General features: G+C 40.4%; 1 protein-coding gene across 2 annotated transcripts in view; it reads right to left on the bottom strand.

Annotated features, from left to right (window-relative positions):
- Positions 1-19,137, bottom strand: part of BMP2K (BMP2 inducible kinase) — an 88,806-nt gene that overhangs the window by 45,997 nt on the left and 23,672 nt on the right. For both annotated transcript variants that reach the window (XM_084855432.1, XM_084855433.1), the window contains exons 2-7: positions 16,692-16,810; positions 15,453-15,558; positions 12,471-12,613; positions 10,153-10,274; positions 6,229-6,310; positions 5,233-5,365 (exon numbers count right to left, since the gene is read on the bottom strand). In XM_084855432.1, the coding sequence (XP_084711558.1) occupies positions 5,233-5,365; positions 6,229-6,310; positions 10,153-10,274; positions 12,471-12,613; positions 15,453-15,558; positions 16,692-16,810 (705 nt within the window). The remainder of the gene's footprint in view (positions 1-5,232; positions 5,366-6,228; positions 6,311-10,152; positions 10,275-12,470; positions 12,614-15,452; positions 15,559-16,691; positions 16,811-19,137) is intronic.

Genomic DNA, 19,137 nt, shown 5'->3' with positions numbered 1-19,137 from the left:
TATTGCAACATGTTTCTGTGGGTCTGCCTTTGAAAACAGTCCAGAAACTTCAGTGAGTCATAAACAGGGCAGCTAGACTGGCCAGATCCAGTTGGCAATGTGATCATATTATGCCAGAACTCTGTCATCAGCACTGGCTGCTGTCTGTTTTTGGCTGCCAGAATTGGGCCCAATTCAAAGTGCTGGTTTTAACCTTTAAGGACCTAAACTGCTTGGGGCCAGGTTACCTGAAAGAGAATCTCCTCCCATATTTACCTATCCAGTCACTAAGGTCATCATCGAAGGCCCTCCTGTATGTGTTTCCACCAAATGAGGTGAGGCAGGTGGCTACAAGAGAGAGGGTCTTTTCAGTAGTGGCACTCCATCTGTGGAAGGCATCCCCAGAGAGGCTTGCCTGGTATTTATAATCTTTTCAGCACTAGGTGAAGACCATTTTATTCTCTCAAGCATTTTAAGAACTGTTTTTAGGGCTTTTAAATCCCTGCACTTTTACTGTTGCTGGTTTTATGTGCCATCATGTTTTACTCTTTGTTGCTAATTTTATCTTGGTTTTATTATATGCTATTGTTATTGTTTTATTGCTTGCATTTTATGGTTTCAGTGTATTGTACACCACCCAGAGAATTTGAGTTACTGAGCATTAAAAGTATAATTGATTAATTAATTAAATTGTTTCTTCAACCCTTCAGCCAGGTGTGAGGAGATCAAATATAAGAGTGATTGGCTTCAACTTGTCCTAGTTGATGCTTTATTTAGTACTTGGGTATTCCTAAATCAAAGTTTCGATTGCAGCAGTGGCTAAGAGTGCTCTGTACCAACTTCATCTGCCAAGAAAAAACTGCAGCCCTTTCTTTCTGAATCAGACCTATCAACTCTCATTCATGCCTCCATAATTTTAAGACTAGGCCACCATTATATGCCTTTGGAGAATGTTCAGGGCTTCAGCATATGAATTGGGTCCCCACTGTCTTTCAGGCCCAGTTCAAGGTATTCATTCATTCATTCATTCATTCAGGTTCTATACCGCCCCATAGCCAAATCTCTCTGGGCAGTTCACAAAAATTAAAACCATTAAAATACATTATATAAAGTTTAAAAACATTCACATAAGGACATAAAACAGATAGCACACAACAACAACAACAACAACAACCACCACCACCTCCTCTGTAAACCGCCCAGAGCGCTTCAGCTATGGGGCAGTATAGAAATGTTAATCATCATCATCATCATCTAAAATAACTTTAAACCATCACAGACCATCCAGGACCTGATCAAAAGACTCGTTATATGCTACAAAATGCCTGAGATTGGTTTTAGTCTGCCAGACCCTAAAACTAATTGAGCCCACATACTCTGGAGACCATTTTCTCTCTGTTGCATCACCCTCAGACAAGCCAAGAACACCTCTGTACTTCCATTTGGATAGCAATCACACATAGATGTAATTTTGGTGGCTACTCAGCAATGTAGCAACTTCTCCAGAGATTTTCCACAGCTCAACTCTATGTATCGTCCAAAAGTGCTGAAAAGCTTCCTTGTGTGCACTGGTCAGTGTGTTAAGCTTTCAAGATTCAAGATTTGAGAGTAATTCCCTCTAAAAGCAAATTCAGGTAACTGAGTGTCTTTCTGTTTGGAAGATAAATGGTGGCACTGAAAATAAAGTAGCAGTTTCTACATAACTGGCAGACTCCTTAAGTACACAGATATTTGTAAATTAAAGGATTTTAAAAACAAACACATCCCAAATGGTCTGACAAGCACCTGTAAGCATCCAGGACTTAGAGGTTTAGAGTGAAAGCTGTACTATTTTTCAGAATCTAAGAGAATCAATAAAAGCATTCTCACGACAACAAAAAATGGAACTTTTAAAAAAGCAGATTTTGACTTTTCTACTTTAGCTTCTCTAAAAATAGTATTTCCACATGCCTTTTGCATTCAAATGAAAATTACAGTGGAAATAGCTCTATGGAGAATGATTCAGCAGCTTTCTGGGGAATGGTTTTTGAGTCTCTAAAGGATTGCCTGGGCACAGTTCATTGTCATATTACAGCACAGGTCTGGGAAACACACTTTCAAACAACATTTAATGGAACTAGGGAATGTTGCAACTCCAACACTTCTTCTGCAATGCCTTATGCCTTGCCTTCCTGGCCTCCCTTATCAATAGATGAAATTACAGATTTAATCTTCCAGCTAAATATGGGAGAAGCACCTGGGCATGATCTATTTTTACCTGAAATCTTAAAGTCTAATATATCATGGTGAGCACCAATGCTGGTTATTCTAACAAGAGCAGGTAGAGCTCCTATGACATGGAGTACCACAGTAATTATACCCAGTTTTAAGAGAGGACCTGGCTAAGATCACAATAAGTACAGGCCAATTAGGCTTCTGTTTATTATTGGTAAACGATACGCATGCTTTTTATATTATGAATTTAAGGCTTGGGCTGAAAACTAAAGGTATGGAACAGGCTGGATTAAGACAAGGGAGATCCACACCGTACAATTTTAGCTCATTTGGGAGAAAAATATTCTAGAACTTTCAGAGGAAGATTGTTTGCAGTTTTCATAAATCTGCATTTGATTCCATCTCTAGGAAGAGGCTTCAGGGGACAATTCTCAAACCTCAATTGATAAAAAGGTTATTTCTTATGAGAACTCTTTATTTGAATTCTACAAATATGGTTACACTATGGAGTAGAGGGCATGTTACCTAACCATATTTCAATAACTAAAAATGGGTATGTCTTTGTGCAGATGCTATTTAGCCTGTATTTAAATTATTCTGCCCCCTGTTGTATGGCTGATGATTTGCATCCCCATATATTAGCAGATGTTAAGATACAAATTCTTGTTGGCACAGACAATGCAGTATGGTTATTGATAATTAAGATAGGACTGAAATGTGCCCTTATACATTTTCCCTCCTACTGTCAAAAAGAACTAGTGAATATCAATTATATTCATATATATATATATATATATATATATATATATATATATATATATAAAAAAAAATATATAAAATTACCAAGAGAGCCAGTGTAGTGTAGTGGCGAGAGTGATGGACTGGGAGCCGGGAGATCCGGGTTCTAGTCCCCACTTGGCCATGGAAGCTCACTGGGTGACTTTGGGCCAGTCACAGACTCTCAGCCCAACCTACCTCACAAGGTTATTGTTGTGAGGATACAATGGAGGAGAGGAGGATAATGTAAGCCGCTTTGGGTTCCTTGCAAAAGGAAAAAAGGCGGGATATAAATGAAATAAATAAAATAAAATAAAAAATGATAAAATAAAGATTATATTTTCCAAAAGTGTTGTAAAAGGCAATAGATCTTGGATGGGCATCCCATAGAACATGTGATGAGATTCAAGTACTTTGGTGTCATATTTTAGACTTCCTTATCTTGGTCAGCTCAAGCTTTCTGCTTACAGAATGTATCCAACAATGGCAAATCTATAGTTAGGTTATAAAAGAAGGCAATTTCGTCCTTATGCCTTTCAGGTCTTCTATACTAAATCCCTGGCACAAGTTTTGTATGGGGTGCAGGCATGGATTGTAGCAGTAAATTCTTAACATGAGTTGGTTCTCCCATTATTATTTTTTTGCATAAAATACTTTTTGTGCCCAACTGTGTGTAAACAGCAGCATTTTGGATAAAAGCTGGTTCCATTTCAGTAGAAGGTAAGGCTTGGCTTGAGATTTCTATTCTTGGATGATAGTTATAATTCTTTATATTTAGTGTGTGAAGGCTCTTATAGAAGTGACTGGAAGAACTCTCTGGAAAACAAATAAACTTTTTTTCCTGGGCTACATAGTGGTATTGGTTCTACATAGTAGAATTGGTTGACCCAGAGGGTCAAAGATATTATCAGAGCTCTATAGAATCTGCCATGAAGATTTAATCTCCATTATAGTTGCGGGTTGCTATGGTTCCGCAAAGAGGTTATGTTGATTACTTGAGGACCTATATTCTAAAATAAAGGAAAACATTTATACTAATTTGCTTGACTGTTCTTCCTTCAGAAGAACAGTCAAGACTCTATGGCATTCCATGATTCCAAGATTCTGTGGCATTGCCAAGATTCTATGGCATTCCATAAGTGAACCGTGTACATCTGTCCGATAGTGAAAAGTTAGAAACTCTACTACATGTGTTATTACTGCGTTATTTTTATAGAAATCAAAGAACCAGATTTTTGTCCTTGATTGCTCCCTTCCTGCCTTCCTTATCATGGATACACAACCTTATGTAGCTGATTTAATTGCAAAGTTTATAATCCAAGCTATAAAGAACTGTAACCAACTTCTGCAGAGACGTTAAGGAGTACAGGTTGTTTTTCTTTTGTCTTAGTCTTGTTTATAAAAAATGAATGCATTTTAGTAAGCTTTCTTGCATTTTTGATTTTCTCTCTCTCTCTCTCTCTCACTGTATGACATTCTAGAGCTGTTTTGAAAATTTGAAAGTCCGTAGATTATTAATTAACTTGATACTGAGGTGCTGTGTAATAAAAATGATTGTTTTTCAATTTATTGTATGGTTGCCCCCAAATGACTAGTTACAAACTATTAGCCATACACTAAACATGATGGGCAGAGTAATCCAATGTAAGAGAGAGAAACCAAAGTGGAGGAACTACCTTTTCCTATGTATTTTCCCAACAGAAGAGAAAAACTACTCCAGGTCCAGAGCTGGTGTAGCTTTTTCCCCCCATTCAAGGGACACGTTGAGAGAACAGGAGAGCTTTAGATCCTATGTATCACAGCCCCTCCTGGCATGCCTCCCTTTTTGTGCTGTGCTGGAGCTACAGAGAAGCACCAGCTGCAGACCTTTCCACAGCTGCAAAGAGGCTTGCAAGGTCAGATCTCCCTCTCTGAGGATGGACTTCTCTCTCTCTCTCTCTCTCTCTCTCTCTCTCTGCCCTTGGAGAGAGAGATTCAAAAAATTCTATGCCCCCTGGGATGCCTTCTTGGGGACCAGAAGATTGCATCCTAAGTTTCTCCTTCCCCAAATACTATCTCAATTCATGAATAGTTTTCCTTTTACCCCAGAACTGGCATGACCTTGCTTGAAAATGAGGACACACTATTGCTACAGATGTAATGAGTAAGGTTCTAAGCAATGAAATCTTCAACCCCACAAATAATCTATTTTTGTCCAGCACACCATGTAAAATCTAAGCATTTCACAGAAAGCTTAGTTTGAAAGTTGGCTCAATTACTTACTTATTAAACCATGTATGCCATGGGAGTAGCGTGAATTGTCTGGGATGGTAAAGCTTCCATCACAAATGGCAACCTGACTCTCACCAAAGGGAAGTATGAAGAAACAAAGCTTATATAGCAAGCAGCCAAGGGCCTATGAAGTGAAACATAGTGTTAGAGAGAAAAGCACCAACAAGACTGCATAAAAAGTATTTCACCACAGCAACTTAAATGTAAGACTACACATTTTAGAACTTAACATTTCAATTATAACTCTATCATCACAGATTTCAAACTAATTAGCAAAAGGTGTTTCAACACCAAATAAATGTAAGCAATAGCAAAACTGTTAAAGTGTTTTTGGGGTAGAGTTTTGTTTTTTGCTAATTTGGTCATCTCATTTGGCACTTGTTGACAGCAATGATGAACTTCAATCAGTAATCTGGTTTACACAATTTTATTAAGAGGAGTTCTGTCAAATCTGGTAGTATTGTTCATTAATGACAAAAAGCTTTCCTAGTATTTTTTGTTACATTTTGGCACAATGAAGCTTTACAGATGGCCATGTGCTTAACTTTTTGCATTACAAACATACAGTAGAATTACAAAGGGTGCTTTCATCTTAAGCATTCTACAAAAATATTGGATCGGATCCATTTATTTCTGTGAATTTAATTACTAAACAAAGGAAGTTAAGTAACTGAGTGAGCATAATGTTTTTTATTTAGTGAAATGATGTATTTTACACTATATTTGGTTAAATAGAAGATGCACATATGCTAGCCATTTCATTTTTATTTATAAAGACTTTAGAATACGAGGAGCTGAATTCAGACTCAGTCATACTTAAGAGCAGACCCACTGAAATCAGTGTCACTTAAATCCCATTGATTAAAATGGGATTACCTTTAAGTATGACTAAGTCTGGACCCAACCTCATGACATTTCTCCAATGCATTTCTTCACAGGACTAATTACTTCTTACTAACTATAGCAAAATTATCCAGTTTTCCTTACCCAGATATCTGCCTTGGTAGTAATTTGTTTTCCTCCATAAAGGTTGATCATTTCTGGAGCTCTATACGATAATGTAGTATACCTAAGAGCACATAATTGGAATAAAGATTAACTGTAAATCCAAAAATGACTAACATGTTTTAAGTAGCAAGAATGAAACACTAAATACTCACCTTGAAGGAGCAGTATGAATACTGGGGCAATATGAATTAGAACTAAAGGCAAAATGCTAAGCTTGAGTTGAAGAGGTAAAGCTGATTTGCTTATTGTCTGCCTATCACCATGTGACGTGGAAGATCTGTTAGTGGGTATATTGCATTTTAGTTCTTAATCTAAAGAAGGAATCCTCAAAACAGAAGAAAAATGATGAACTTATAAAGCCAAAACTTATAAAGATTTTTCCCCTATTACTTTCTACCTGGCAAGCCAAGCTTTCTCTGACAGACTACAGTTGACACAGAAGGAACATCTCTTGGAGTGTTTGTGTAAGTCATTAGCGCTGGAGGATCTTACACTTTTTTACGGGAGTGTGAAATGTAATTGGAACCATGAGCTAAATATCGTCTATCATTACGGATAAAATTCAGAAGAAATCCAACCATTAGTAATTAGTGTACTTACTGTCCAATCAGAGCAGTTATGTGATGTCATATTTAGAACAACAAAATTCATTGCAGTGGTTTGAAAAAGCATTCAAAATTTAATGTATCTAGGTAAGGTGTAGTTTTGAACTTTCTAGCTAAGAATTTTCATGGAACTGTAACTGTAACATATAAACTAGACTGATCCATTATATTCAGGTATATTTCTCTCTCTCTCCATAACACAGTATCTTTTAGTATGTACAATCTTATTCTCTGGATTAATACTCAATATGAAACTAAGCAGTTAGAAGACTTTTTTAACTGCAACTGTATTTTTAGCAAGCAGCTATCTTACAATAAAATCTGCTTTGCTTTCTACCTGACTCACTTTCATGCATTTACCATTTTTGGAATCAGGTTTTCAAACTGACCCTTGAGGACAAAAAGCTTCTCTCTTTTTAAAAATAGAAAATAATGAAAGCTACAACAAAGAGGCCATTAGCAACACAAAGGCACCTTACAGAGCAATCCTATGGGAGAGGGAGAAATTGAGGCAGATGAACTACCTTTTCCTGTACCCTGCCTGCTCTCATCAACAGGGTGGAACAGCAGAGGCTTTTCCCTCTTTTAATTTGGCCTTTTACAACAGTACCTACAATGGGAGGTAATGTTTTCTATTTTAAAAAATTCCCTCACACTACAGCAGCTCCAGGGCTGGCATAGTATTTCCCACCTTCTAGGAGCATGTCAGAAGGATAGGGGGACTTTGGATACTGTGGATCCACAGCCTCTCCCAACATGCTTCCTTTTTGTCCTCTGTCAGAAAAAGACCAGCTGCAGACCCTTTCCACTAGGGCTGTGCACAGGCCCCCCGCTTTGCTTCGGACTGATTCAGACCCCATCCGCTTCGACTCTGATCCGAATCCAAAGCAAGATTCGGACATCCAAATCATTCGCTTTTGGTGTTTTCCCATTGACTTGCATAGGAAAACACAAATGGACGTAACTTTTTCACTTTTCATGAGACATAAAAATTCAGACAGTTTGGCCCACTAGATGTATAAATGCGCTGTACTTAGAAACTCAGACCAAAGTTCATAAAGGGATCATCAAGTTAGGTGTTGAAGTAGTGAGGTCACCATCCCTAAACTCTGCTGTAAGTTTCTTTGGAGTGCAAATAGTAATACTTTCCTAGTCACAGTCAATAACCTCAGGGTCTGTTTGGCTGAATTGCCTGGGAAAACACTGGCTGGTAGGCAGGAAGTAAACAAAGATAGCAACCCTGCTGGCTGGGCACATTGACTTGAACAAAGAGCAATGACAGTTGTCTGCTGGACTGACAGAAGCAGGAAGCAACACAGCAACCCTGCCAGAAGGTCACAGTAGCACCTCGCCCAACTCAGCCCCTGCCAAGACCCTGAAGATGCCTCATATTGGGCTTGCTTGCTTTGCCACACACAGTGTATTATTATATTATTTAAATAATAGCTGTTGTGTATGTAGTTCTTTGCCCACTGTTTTTGAAAATGTGGACTGCATGTACTCCTTTGACACTCACTGTTTGCTTGTCCACACAGCACAAGCGATGCACATGCACGCACACACGTGCAAAAGAAAAGCAAATACAACCAAAGGCCGGGGGTTTTGTTCTGCCAAAGGAGAGTGGGAAGGGTTAAGGCTTCCTCTACCATGCCTAGCAGAGACTGGCACAGTTGCTCTTGGTGGCCACAGTAGAGGCAGGATAGGACTGGCACCAAGATAGAAATGCCATGGAGCTTCCCTATCAGCTCCCATCCCATCCTGTTGCCGCTGCTGCCACCACCACCACTGCACACAATGGCAACTCGTCAGGGCAGCAGGAGGCTGCTCACGCCCCCCAATGGATCATCTTGCGCCCCCCTGGGGTGCGTGTACCCCATTTTGGAGACCACTGCTCTAGCTTATAGTCCTCTCCTCTCCAATAACACCACCTCTCTCACAATGAGCAAACGGAGGCTGACTACCAGCAAAGCTCACTCCCTCCTCCTCTGCACTTCCCCCCTCCCTCCTCGTCTTGCCCCTCCTGATGGCCAGATCTCTCTCAAATTGATACATTTGGTGCCTCTGGCACCTCTACCTCCTCTCCTCTTCCCCCTCCCTTCTCCTACCCCTCCGCATAACAAATTGATACATTTTGGAGACAGCCTGTCTGGGCTCCTCAGAAGGCATAAGAAGAGCTCCAAATATATGGGGCAGACCAAGGTGCCTCGTAGGTGATTTGCTGCTGTTCTGATCTGCTTCGTAGCAAGACGAGGCACCTCCAAATCAGCCCACTTCACCTTGTTATTTGGGTTTTGGACCGAAGTGGTGCACAGCCCTACTTTCCACCACTGCAGGTAGAAGGCTCGCAAGGTCAGATCTCACTCTCTGCCCTCAGGAAGTGAAATATGAGAAATCCTATGGCCCCTGGAACACCCTCCCAGGGACCATAGGATTGTGCCCTTATGAGAGGCCAAATCTTTCCTAAATTTACACAAATACATTTCCTTTTAATTGGGTTATTATATGTGTTTGAAATATCTAATTCGAAAAAGGAAACTGGAAATACAAAACACAACCATAATGTATCATCCTAGTAGTCCGCTAGTCACTGAACATATACAAATTAGTGTTAAAATAGTAAAATGGGTTCCGTGGGACAAATGCAGCTCTCCTGGGGTTCCAGATGGCCATGCACCCTTCTTCTGGCCCCAGCCCCTTTCCTCCAACCAACCATCTTTTGTTGGCTTCCCAGCTTTTATGCGGTTTTCCCCACCACTTTAAAAGGTTGAAATACCTTTCCTAAGACTTAGTTACTGGCTGTAGGAGCTTTAAGCTACAATATGCTGGTATTTTTTATATTTTGGCCCCACCCAAAACAGAAATGTGGCTCCTGAGAGCTTCACTGAAATGGAATTCAGCCCTTGGGCTGGAAGAGTTTCAACACCATGTAGTGAAGGACTGAACTAATCTTTCCTGGACTGGGCCCATGTAAGGAGAAACCACAAAAAGGGTTACCATAATGGTACATATATGAGACACAAGGTCAGAAAATCTGGGACTCCCATACTCATAGAGAGATATTTATCCTGCCTGAACAGACACCGTGGCATCAACTGGCATCCAGATGTAGAAATCTGTCCATGTGAAAATAGGGCCTTTGTCCATATTATGAAGTTTCCCCCCTAAAATACGTCATAGAATTAGTTTTTGAAATTGCTAAGCATTTAAAGTATGTGTTTCTATTTATGTTAATATGCAGAGAATTCTAGGATTGTTAGAACACTGGTGTTAAATAGATGCCTTAAGAAATACAACTTACTTTTTAATTTCTTCTTCAACTACATTAACTCCATCTTTCTGAGGATTAAGGAATTTATTAGTGGCACTGCCGAAGTCACACAGGACATAGTTTCCACTGTCATTCAACAAAAGGTTCTCAACCTAAGAAAGAAAGAAGTCAATTTAAAACACATACATATACAAAAATCAAAGACACTCCTTATTTTCAAGCAAGTCACCTTTCACTTACTTATTTAAACCTCAACTTGACAGGTAAGTGGTGCTTTACACATTCAGCAACAATACTGATGACCAAACTTAACAACATTCTGAAAGATTTATATCTTTATGGTACTGTTAAATGCACATAAGCTTTATATTCTATGATTAAAGGCTCTATACTGACTAGATAAACAAGCCAAAATATTATGTGTTAAGTCAGCATGTGTGTTAAGCCACCATTCCACACAGGCAAAATCTGAATGTCTGTCCACCAAGAAAAAGTACTGGTATTCAGGGTATAGTCAAAAGTTTGAGATGTTCTAAACCAGGGGTGGGCAACCTGAGGCCCTCAGCCTAATTTCAAAAGCCTTCTGCAAATTATCAGTTCAGGCCTCTGGAAAGGGCAATCTGTCCCTCCTGCAGCAGTCTGCTAGGTGAAGAGGAAGAGGAAGAAAGAGAATGGCAGAAATGAGAAAAACAGAGGAGTTGTCGTCGTCCCCCCGCACCTGATTTTGGCTCTGGCCCTGCTCAGCACTGGCTTCAGCACTGCCCAACTCCAGCATGCAGACCCTAATAGATTCCCCTGACAGAATGCAGCCTATGACAGAAAAAAGGCTCCCCACCCCTGCTCTAAACCATTATGGAGATTCACTCATACACATCTTCTCCCGCAATATGCCCAAGCCCACATATCCCTCCCAAAAATAACTTGCTATCTGAGCTGCCTATACCTGGACCTTTCAAGCTACAGAGGAGCTCTCTCTCCAGGACTTAAAGGTCAGTAGCCTTTAAAGCCAGAATGTGGAGTCTATGCATACAGCTCCTACGAAGCTATTGCTTCCTGGGCAGAGTAGCACCAACAAGGCTATCTGAACTGCCTCTCCCAACTTTAAAGGGTTAATAGCTAATGTTATTCATTTAGAATGTGTGTACCATGGCTCCATACAAGTAAACCAGTCAGAATCCTCAACCCTGCCAAACTGTTAAAGGGGAGCCCCGTGTATTACAGCAGGGGTGGGCAGAAAATAGATCTCCAGCATGGGCAATGGTCAGGAATTCTGGGAGTTGAAGTCCAAAACATCTGGAGATCTACTTTCTGCCCACCCCTGAATTACAGTAATCCAACCTGGGGGTTACCAAAACAGACTCCTGCCAAGATGGAGGCACTGTGGGTAGATGGTTCCTGGATCAGGGAAGTTGGTTTTCAACCTATTCTGGAGGGGGCTGCACTCCCCTAAAAAAGCTGGTGCACATTTTGAGGATGCACCTTGATCCAACATTGTCACTAGAGATCCAAGTAGCCTCAGTGGCTAGGACCAACCAATCCCTCTCTCAATGAGACATTAATAAACTCCTGAACATACTAGTCAGTCCCCTTAAGCTTTATGTAAGGAGCCACGATGGACAAGATTTGAGAATACAGATGGTTGGTCAGACCTCTCCAAGCACTCTCCTCAGACAGCAGTAATTGAAACTGATCCCATGAAGCCAAACCCAATAGTGATACAGTTCTAGAGAAGGTGTGTCCAGAACAATGATGGCTTCTGAGTCAGAACAAATACAAGTGAATATACCCTAAAAGTGTCAAGCAAACTTGTCACAGCAGGCCTTCAAGGGTTCCAACATATCTCCCCCAAGATCCAGGTATAACAGCCCTTTCACCACTCAAAAAAGCTCTGCTGGATGGCTAGCTGAGGATGCAATCAAAGCAGAGAAGCCAAAGCACTTTGCCATCTTCACTGCCATGCAGCAGGCAAAATAAAGTGCTCTTACTTGTGTCTGGTCATAGTCACTATGATACTTATGCCATCTGCATTATAGTTGTCACCCTATTTGTTTCATCCCCATGCACACCCCACAAGCTCTGATAAACAAGGGAGCTAGTGGGGCTCTACAAAACAGGAGAGGATGCTGGGAGTGACTGCGTTGACAAGTAATCCCTAGTCCCTCATCACAAAAATACTTGCTTCAGGAGATTTCAAGTGAGTGAATAGTCTTGCAAAGGAGAAGGGTAGCTGTATCTAAAGCTGATTCAAACTTAGCATTGTCATACTTACAAAGAAAACAAGAACCAAATAAGGGAATGTTCATTCATAGCCAAGAACAGCAAGAATTCCACTCAGGGATTCCTCTCACCTTCAAATCTCTGTGAACAATGGGAGTTTTGCATTGATGCAGCCTAGCAACAGCTTCACAGGCATCACAAAATATCCTTAGCACTTCTGGCTCAGTAAAGCCTGTCTGCAATCTCTGGTTCATCTGATTCACTACCTGACCAGCTACAAAAGGAAGGTAAAAAAAACAATTATTTAAACAGAATGGATATGATACAATTTTGTAAGGCTGGAAGCACTAGTTATCTAGAACACTAAAACATTTAACAATCTGACCAGCTAACAGCAATACTCTTTAAAAGAAGAGTTCAAATAGTCTATCTTCAAGGTACCATATTTAATAAAGAAAGACCATCACATGAAAATATGATATTCTTTTTACCTAGAAACAAGTGAATATGAATAGTATAGCCTTTATATGACATAATATAACATAATATGAATCAAAGTCTCATGTTTAATTCTGTTCCATCTCTCTAGCAAGCCAAATGAGATCAATGAAATTGATGCAATTGTCAGCAAGCTGAAGTTGTGGAGAATCAAGGGCTTTCTTCTGAAGTGTTAACAGATTTTGCCAATTCAGTGAGGGTCATTAAAATCAAGAGACTTGGTGGTACAATCCAGCCAAAGCTAAGCACGTTAAGACCAGTGTCACATGTAGTCATCATCATTATTTATTTGCATGCCACTTTTCCACAAAATTGTGCCCAAAGTAGCTCACAATATAATTTACAAGATATCCAACAGCAATAAATATAACAGTATTCAAAAAATGCAATAGAAACAATTACAAATAACCATAATGTTGGCAGACAAATACACAGTAGAAATATTAATATGTACAATACCCAATAAAATAGTACAAATAAACTAAACTAATCCAACAACTGAGCACTAAATAGGAGAGAGAATAAAGCACAATACAGTAATATTAAAATACATAAATAAATCTCCATTCCACATGAGCGTTCTCCACAATTAGCCTACAAGCACAGGCTGGCAGCCAAACCTCTCACTTGCAGCAGCCTTCCGCTCCTCTCACAGTTCCTTCCCCATCTCTCACCCGAGGAGGTAAAAACTGCCAGTCCTCCTTCAAGTCCCACACATCCACAAAGTTTTGACAAAGCACCCCTTCTAGCACTGATCTTCAAAGAGCAGGCTTTATCAGGCTCCAAAGTGGTGGGTGGGGTGAGGCAGGTGAAAATGCCAAGCCCCTTGACATAATGCCAATTCATGGGCATGGCCACAGCAACCATTAATTGCTGTGGCCATGCAGAAGTGCTCTGCCTCCCGCCCGCCACTTCCACTCTGCATCGAGTTTCTCAAACAACCCAGGAACCTCCCATTCCTGGATTGTTTGAGACGACATCTGAGCCTGGAACCCTGGGTCACTGCAGGACAAATAACCCATAGTTTTAACCCAGCAAGAAACCGTGCGTTCAAACTCTGGGTTATTTGTCCCTCAACAACCCAGAGTTCTAGGTTCCAACATCACATCAAACAATTTAGGGTTGTTTGAGAAACCAGATGCAAAACAGAAGGGGCAAGTGGGTAGGAGGCAGCACACACGCTCATTCCTACGGGTTGTCACTACATTTGAACCATGTCCAAGTCACAGTGACTTCAATAGAGAACTGTAACCACATGCTTAGCACTCCCAACTGAAATGAGAATCAAAGTGCTCAAATTTGGCTAGATTGTACCTTTAAAGTTTAGCACTGTCACCTGGTTAGCATGATACACCAGGCTCACAGTTTGTAGTAGAGTTAATCAAGGGTTGTTCAATTCTCGACTAACCCATGGTGGCCAAGGTTGGACATGGCAACCCCCCAATTGGGGGTTGCATATTCAAAAAGGTGCTTGGCACACACCACAGCTCATCGGGGGTTAAACAACCCACAGTGAACCCAACTGTTGTGCAAATTGGGCTTGTGTCTCAAATTTCAAAAAAACTTTTTTGTTTTTACAAAGCAGTTTTGATTACCAAGTCTTAGTCTGGCAGCACAAAAATCTCTGAAGGCACCTGCCTACACTGATGAAAGTGGTATCTTTTACCAAGCACGGCATAGGCCACATGCCATTACAGGAGGCAAGAAAAATATTATCATCATCATTATTATTATAATACAGTACTATCATTATGCATGGCACTTTACAAAATACAAAAAATCAGGTCCCAACCACAAGGAGCTTTAAAAAAACGTTAAAAGGAAAAAGGCTTGTTTACACTGGTTCAGGAGTGCTTTTGGAAGGTTTTAAATAAGATAATTCACAGATCATTAGAGTCAGTTGAAAAGTGTATTGGAATCTGAAGTTGGACTAAATGTCCTCAGCATTTCAGAGGCAGAATAGAATTGTGCACTCTACACTCTTTCTACAATGAAAACAAATTAACTGAAAACGTAGTCCATTTATAGTTAGGTACAATACCAAAACTGTGACTAAAGCAAAGTATACTGCAGGCTCCCTTAGAGAGGCCTCATTCTCCCTTGTAGTATTATAGAGCTACCAACTCATTCATATGGGAAAATAAGCCCCAGAGAATGGTCCAAAAAAATCTGAAGCTGCAGTACTGCTGAAGTTAAGCAGGTGTCAACCTGATCAGGCTCCTGGATGGGAAGCCCCTGAAAGAGGAGGACAGAATAACTATTGCAACACACTAGAAGCCTAGACAGTACTACCTGCAGCCTCCATAATACAGCCCTGTTTAATCCAGGCCTGCTTTCTGGAAACTGTCTACTAAATAAAAAATAATCACCATTGGCTCAGCACTAGGGAAACATAGCAGAGTGTTAACAGGGGGAAATGTCATACATAATAAGCTGTAGCTGTCCCTTTTTGCTCCTGTCTTCTGGGAGCAGTGAAAGGCAGGAGCTCTGGCAAGTGAAACGGGAAGTGAGTAGCCCCCCAAGCCCTGGAACTTTATTTGCAAGGCTGTTGGTCTCGCCTGAAACACTGTGTGTTAGACCACAATTTATATTTAAAGTTACAAAAATTGACTTACCCCGACAGTATTCCATTAAGATCAGCACCTCCCACACATTATCACTAACAGAATTGACAGCACAATCCAAATACCCTACGATGTTCTTGTGTCCAGACAGTTCTTTCTGAAAAAGGAAAAGCACTCTTAAGTGTAAATTTTAAAAGTTTTTTTTTTTAAGGGATTGAAAAAAATGTAGCAGAGAAAATCAGGAAATAAGTGCAATGGGAACCACCAATGGTATTAATTAGATCAGCATCCAAAATACTTAAACATTTGCTTCTCATGATCATCTTGATTAAAGGATTTGAAAATCAGTTCACAGAGGCTAAGTTAATAGCTTAGTCTCTCCTGAATTAATTTGTAACCCTGAGATGACTGGTCTTCAGTTAGTGGGTAAAGATCCTCAAGTGGGTTAATGCTTGACTCAAGATGGTCCAGTAACACAACATTTGCCTTTGGGATTTTTAAGTAGAAAGGTGGGTTGGGGGAGAAGAGACTGCAAAACATTGGGAATTTTTACAATAAAAACTTAGACCAATTCTATACTAGTTCAATTGTCATGACCTCTCCCCTCCAAACAAAACCAGTTTGATGCAGGTGGTAGAGCTGTGAGAGATCTCTACCTCACCACCAGAACCACAATTCCCTGAGGTCCCTAGGGAGAAGGAATAACTGTTAAATCTAGGTGAATGTAGGTGTGCTCTAAGAAAGATACAGAAGGGAAAAAAGTGAGAGAACTGAACAAAGGACATATGCATTAAAAAGTTAAACTCAGCCCCAAGTTACAGGTTGGAATTAAAGATAGGTCCAAGTTCTGAAAAGGCTGGCAACTATAGTGTTGTTGCTTTCACAACACTCCACTGAAATGACTTGCGTTGGTGCACTGCCTCTGAATGTTATGATGACCACTAGTATGCTTTCTTTTTTCAACAACACAGCTTGAAGACTTGTCACATACCTTAGAAAGCACTCACAGCACCCACATCTAAAAATATGTTTGAACCTCTTTTTGGACAAGAATAATAAATTGCAGAACTGCTCTAGAGTCCTGGAGTACACACTCCCCCCACCAATAGAAATGCTACTTCAAAGTGTACTTTTTCTCACATTCTAACATATTGCCCCATTCAGTAGCTCAAGTGTGCCTTTCAACATAACCCAAGTGGTGGTAACAAACAGATTTTAAACTTTTAAATAAGAAGCCAATGCATGTTTTGTCTAAAAATATATTCACAACGTACCAATGATTTTACTTACCATTATTGTTATTTCTCTTTTGCAGATATTGAGGTCAGGCACATTATTAACATACATTCGTTTCAATGCACACCGGATGCCACCATGTGTGCGCACAAGGAGGACTGTAGAAAAGCCACCTGAAAGAACAGAGACTAAAGCATAAACAAGTTCAGCTGTTTATAATTTAAGCAGCTCAAGTTTCACTATTTAAAAATAGTAAATTCATTAACAGTGTTCTAGTTATCCTTAATCTTCCTATTTATATTACTAATAAAATTATATTATAATGTAGTAATAAAAATAATTTAGAGCAGTACCCAATTTTGTCATTTCATTAGTGCAACTAGGTTCTGAACAATGCGCAAGAAGAGAATCCAACTAAAGTTATGCTTGCACAACCTATTGTGTCACTGGCTGTACAGAACTCTTCTGCAGCCCATTGCGCAAACACTTGTGCAAGTGTAACGGGCAACTGCTTGCACTATGGAAAGACTGGTGGAGCTCCACTAGCTCTATTTGAGTTTGCAGAATGATACTGTTAGATACTACCCTCAGGTTTATAAGTTGTCTTTTAGGGAAAATCCTCCCAATGTGCCATACAAAATTTAAAGACACAAAACACAATAAAACAATGATAAAAATAATCAAATCAAAACAATTAAAATCAGTTAACAACATATACACAACAGCACTGAATTTAGTCCTTACTCAATTATAGGTCAAGGTAAGTTAATATCACTGCAGGCCCCACTTGAAGGCCTGCAATGATGAGGCCTGGACAACATCAAGCAGGCAGCTACTACGAGACAGCTTTATCCCTTGTGCCTGCCAGCTTAATTGCTTTGACAGGCAGGCACTAAAGCAGGGCCACCGATATTGATCTCAGAGTACAGGAAGGTTAGTATGGGTGAAGGCGGTCCTTCAAGTAAACTGGACCTAAACCATTTAGGGCTTTAAAGGTCAATACCAGCTCTTTAAATTGGGCCCAGAAACAAACTGTCAGCCATTGCAACTGGTGCAATATAGGTATCACATGATCCTATCAACCAGCACCTATTAGACGCATTTTGAATCAGTTTACGTTTATAGTTGCCTATTTGGGCATTCAGAATCTGTGCAAAACCAACATATGAGAAGGAGCACTCTAGCCCCGCCCCACCCCCTCTTCACACGTTTCCGTCACCTTCTCATATGTTGGTTTTTGTGTACTTGTACTTGTGTAGGGCAACAGGCTAAAGAGGAGCGCATCCTATATCTGTGGTGGTGCTCCAAGTGATTAAGAACCCTATGGAGTATTCGTACGTTGTTTTCCAACCTCAAAGCAGCTCACGTGATCCATGCATCTGCAACAAATCATGGATTAATTAAGTAGGAGTCTTCCAACATTTGTGTTCTAAAAGTCATTTCATTGCTCTCTGCTTCTTAGAATAACAAGGGGCTGACATGGCTCCACAACTGGGTTGAGGGCCTTTGGGAGCAATCGTACTGACAGCCAATATTCCAAGCAGATACTAGGGCTTGGCAGGACCACCAGCTAAACTTGCAGGAAAATCCCCAGGAGTCCTCAGAAAACCATCTGCATTCATCCATATCCAGGGGTGGACCATTACATTTGTTCCACCACCCTTGCAGAGGCTACAGATGGCTCAAAGGTCCAAATTGATCAGGTAATGATTGGTTCATGCAAATGGAGTTGGCTTCCCCACCCACAGATTTTCCCCCTAGTCCAGTATAGAAAACCAGATCTAAAGTGTGTCCTACCACATGTGTTGGGCAGATATAATTTGAGACAGGCCCATAGTTGACATGACAAGCATGAGAACCTAAGCTAGCTGCAGCATAGATGGTAAAGTTCCCCGAGACCCCAAGCCTTGGGGTCCTCAATACCATGCTCAAGATCACCTCTGTCAGCTCAGGCAGGGAGACCACCAGGCAGCAAAGTCAATAGTACACCAACAGAATTCTAATCCTGACTGTCTCTGGTTCACAGCGCCAAGTACACACACTCAAAACTGGCTGACTTTTGGACATGGTACAATAATGTGTGTTACAAGTGAGAGCCTGCAAGGAATTGTGGGGTGAATGGCTAAAATCCCTTCCTCTCTTTTGTTTCATTCATAGAACACATGCAAAAAAGTGGTCCACTTAAACCTCCAGCCATTTTTAAGTGTCAGTGAAATATGTCTGAGGACACTACAGTAGGGTTTATTTCAGCCTGCTTCCATAATCTAGATCACTTCCATATTTCAGTTAGTATCCTATAGTTAGGCACCCAACACACAAACTGTTGAAAGCAAAATGAATCCCTGTAGATTCACTTAATTTTTCACATACTAGGCTGATTCAGACTAACATCAAACCATGGCTTGGCACTACATAACCTGGTTTGCAGCAAGCCACAGTTTGTTATCCAAACTACAGTTTGCATTTGCCCCAGTATAAACTATGCCGCCTGTGCTACTTG

This window comes from Heloderma suspectum, chromosome 5 (genome assembly GCF_057233095.1).
Source record: "Heloderma suspectum isolate Gila_16-S chromosome 5, 16-S_ref, whole genome shotgun sequence".
Lineage (NCBI taxonomy): Eukaryota > Metazoa > Chordata > Lepidosauria > Squamata > Helodermatidae > Heloderma > Heloderma suspectum.
Note: the sequence above shows the minus strand (reverse complement) of the source record. Positions and strands in the feature narration are given on the sequence as shown.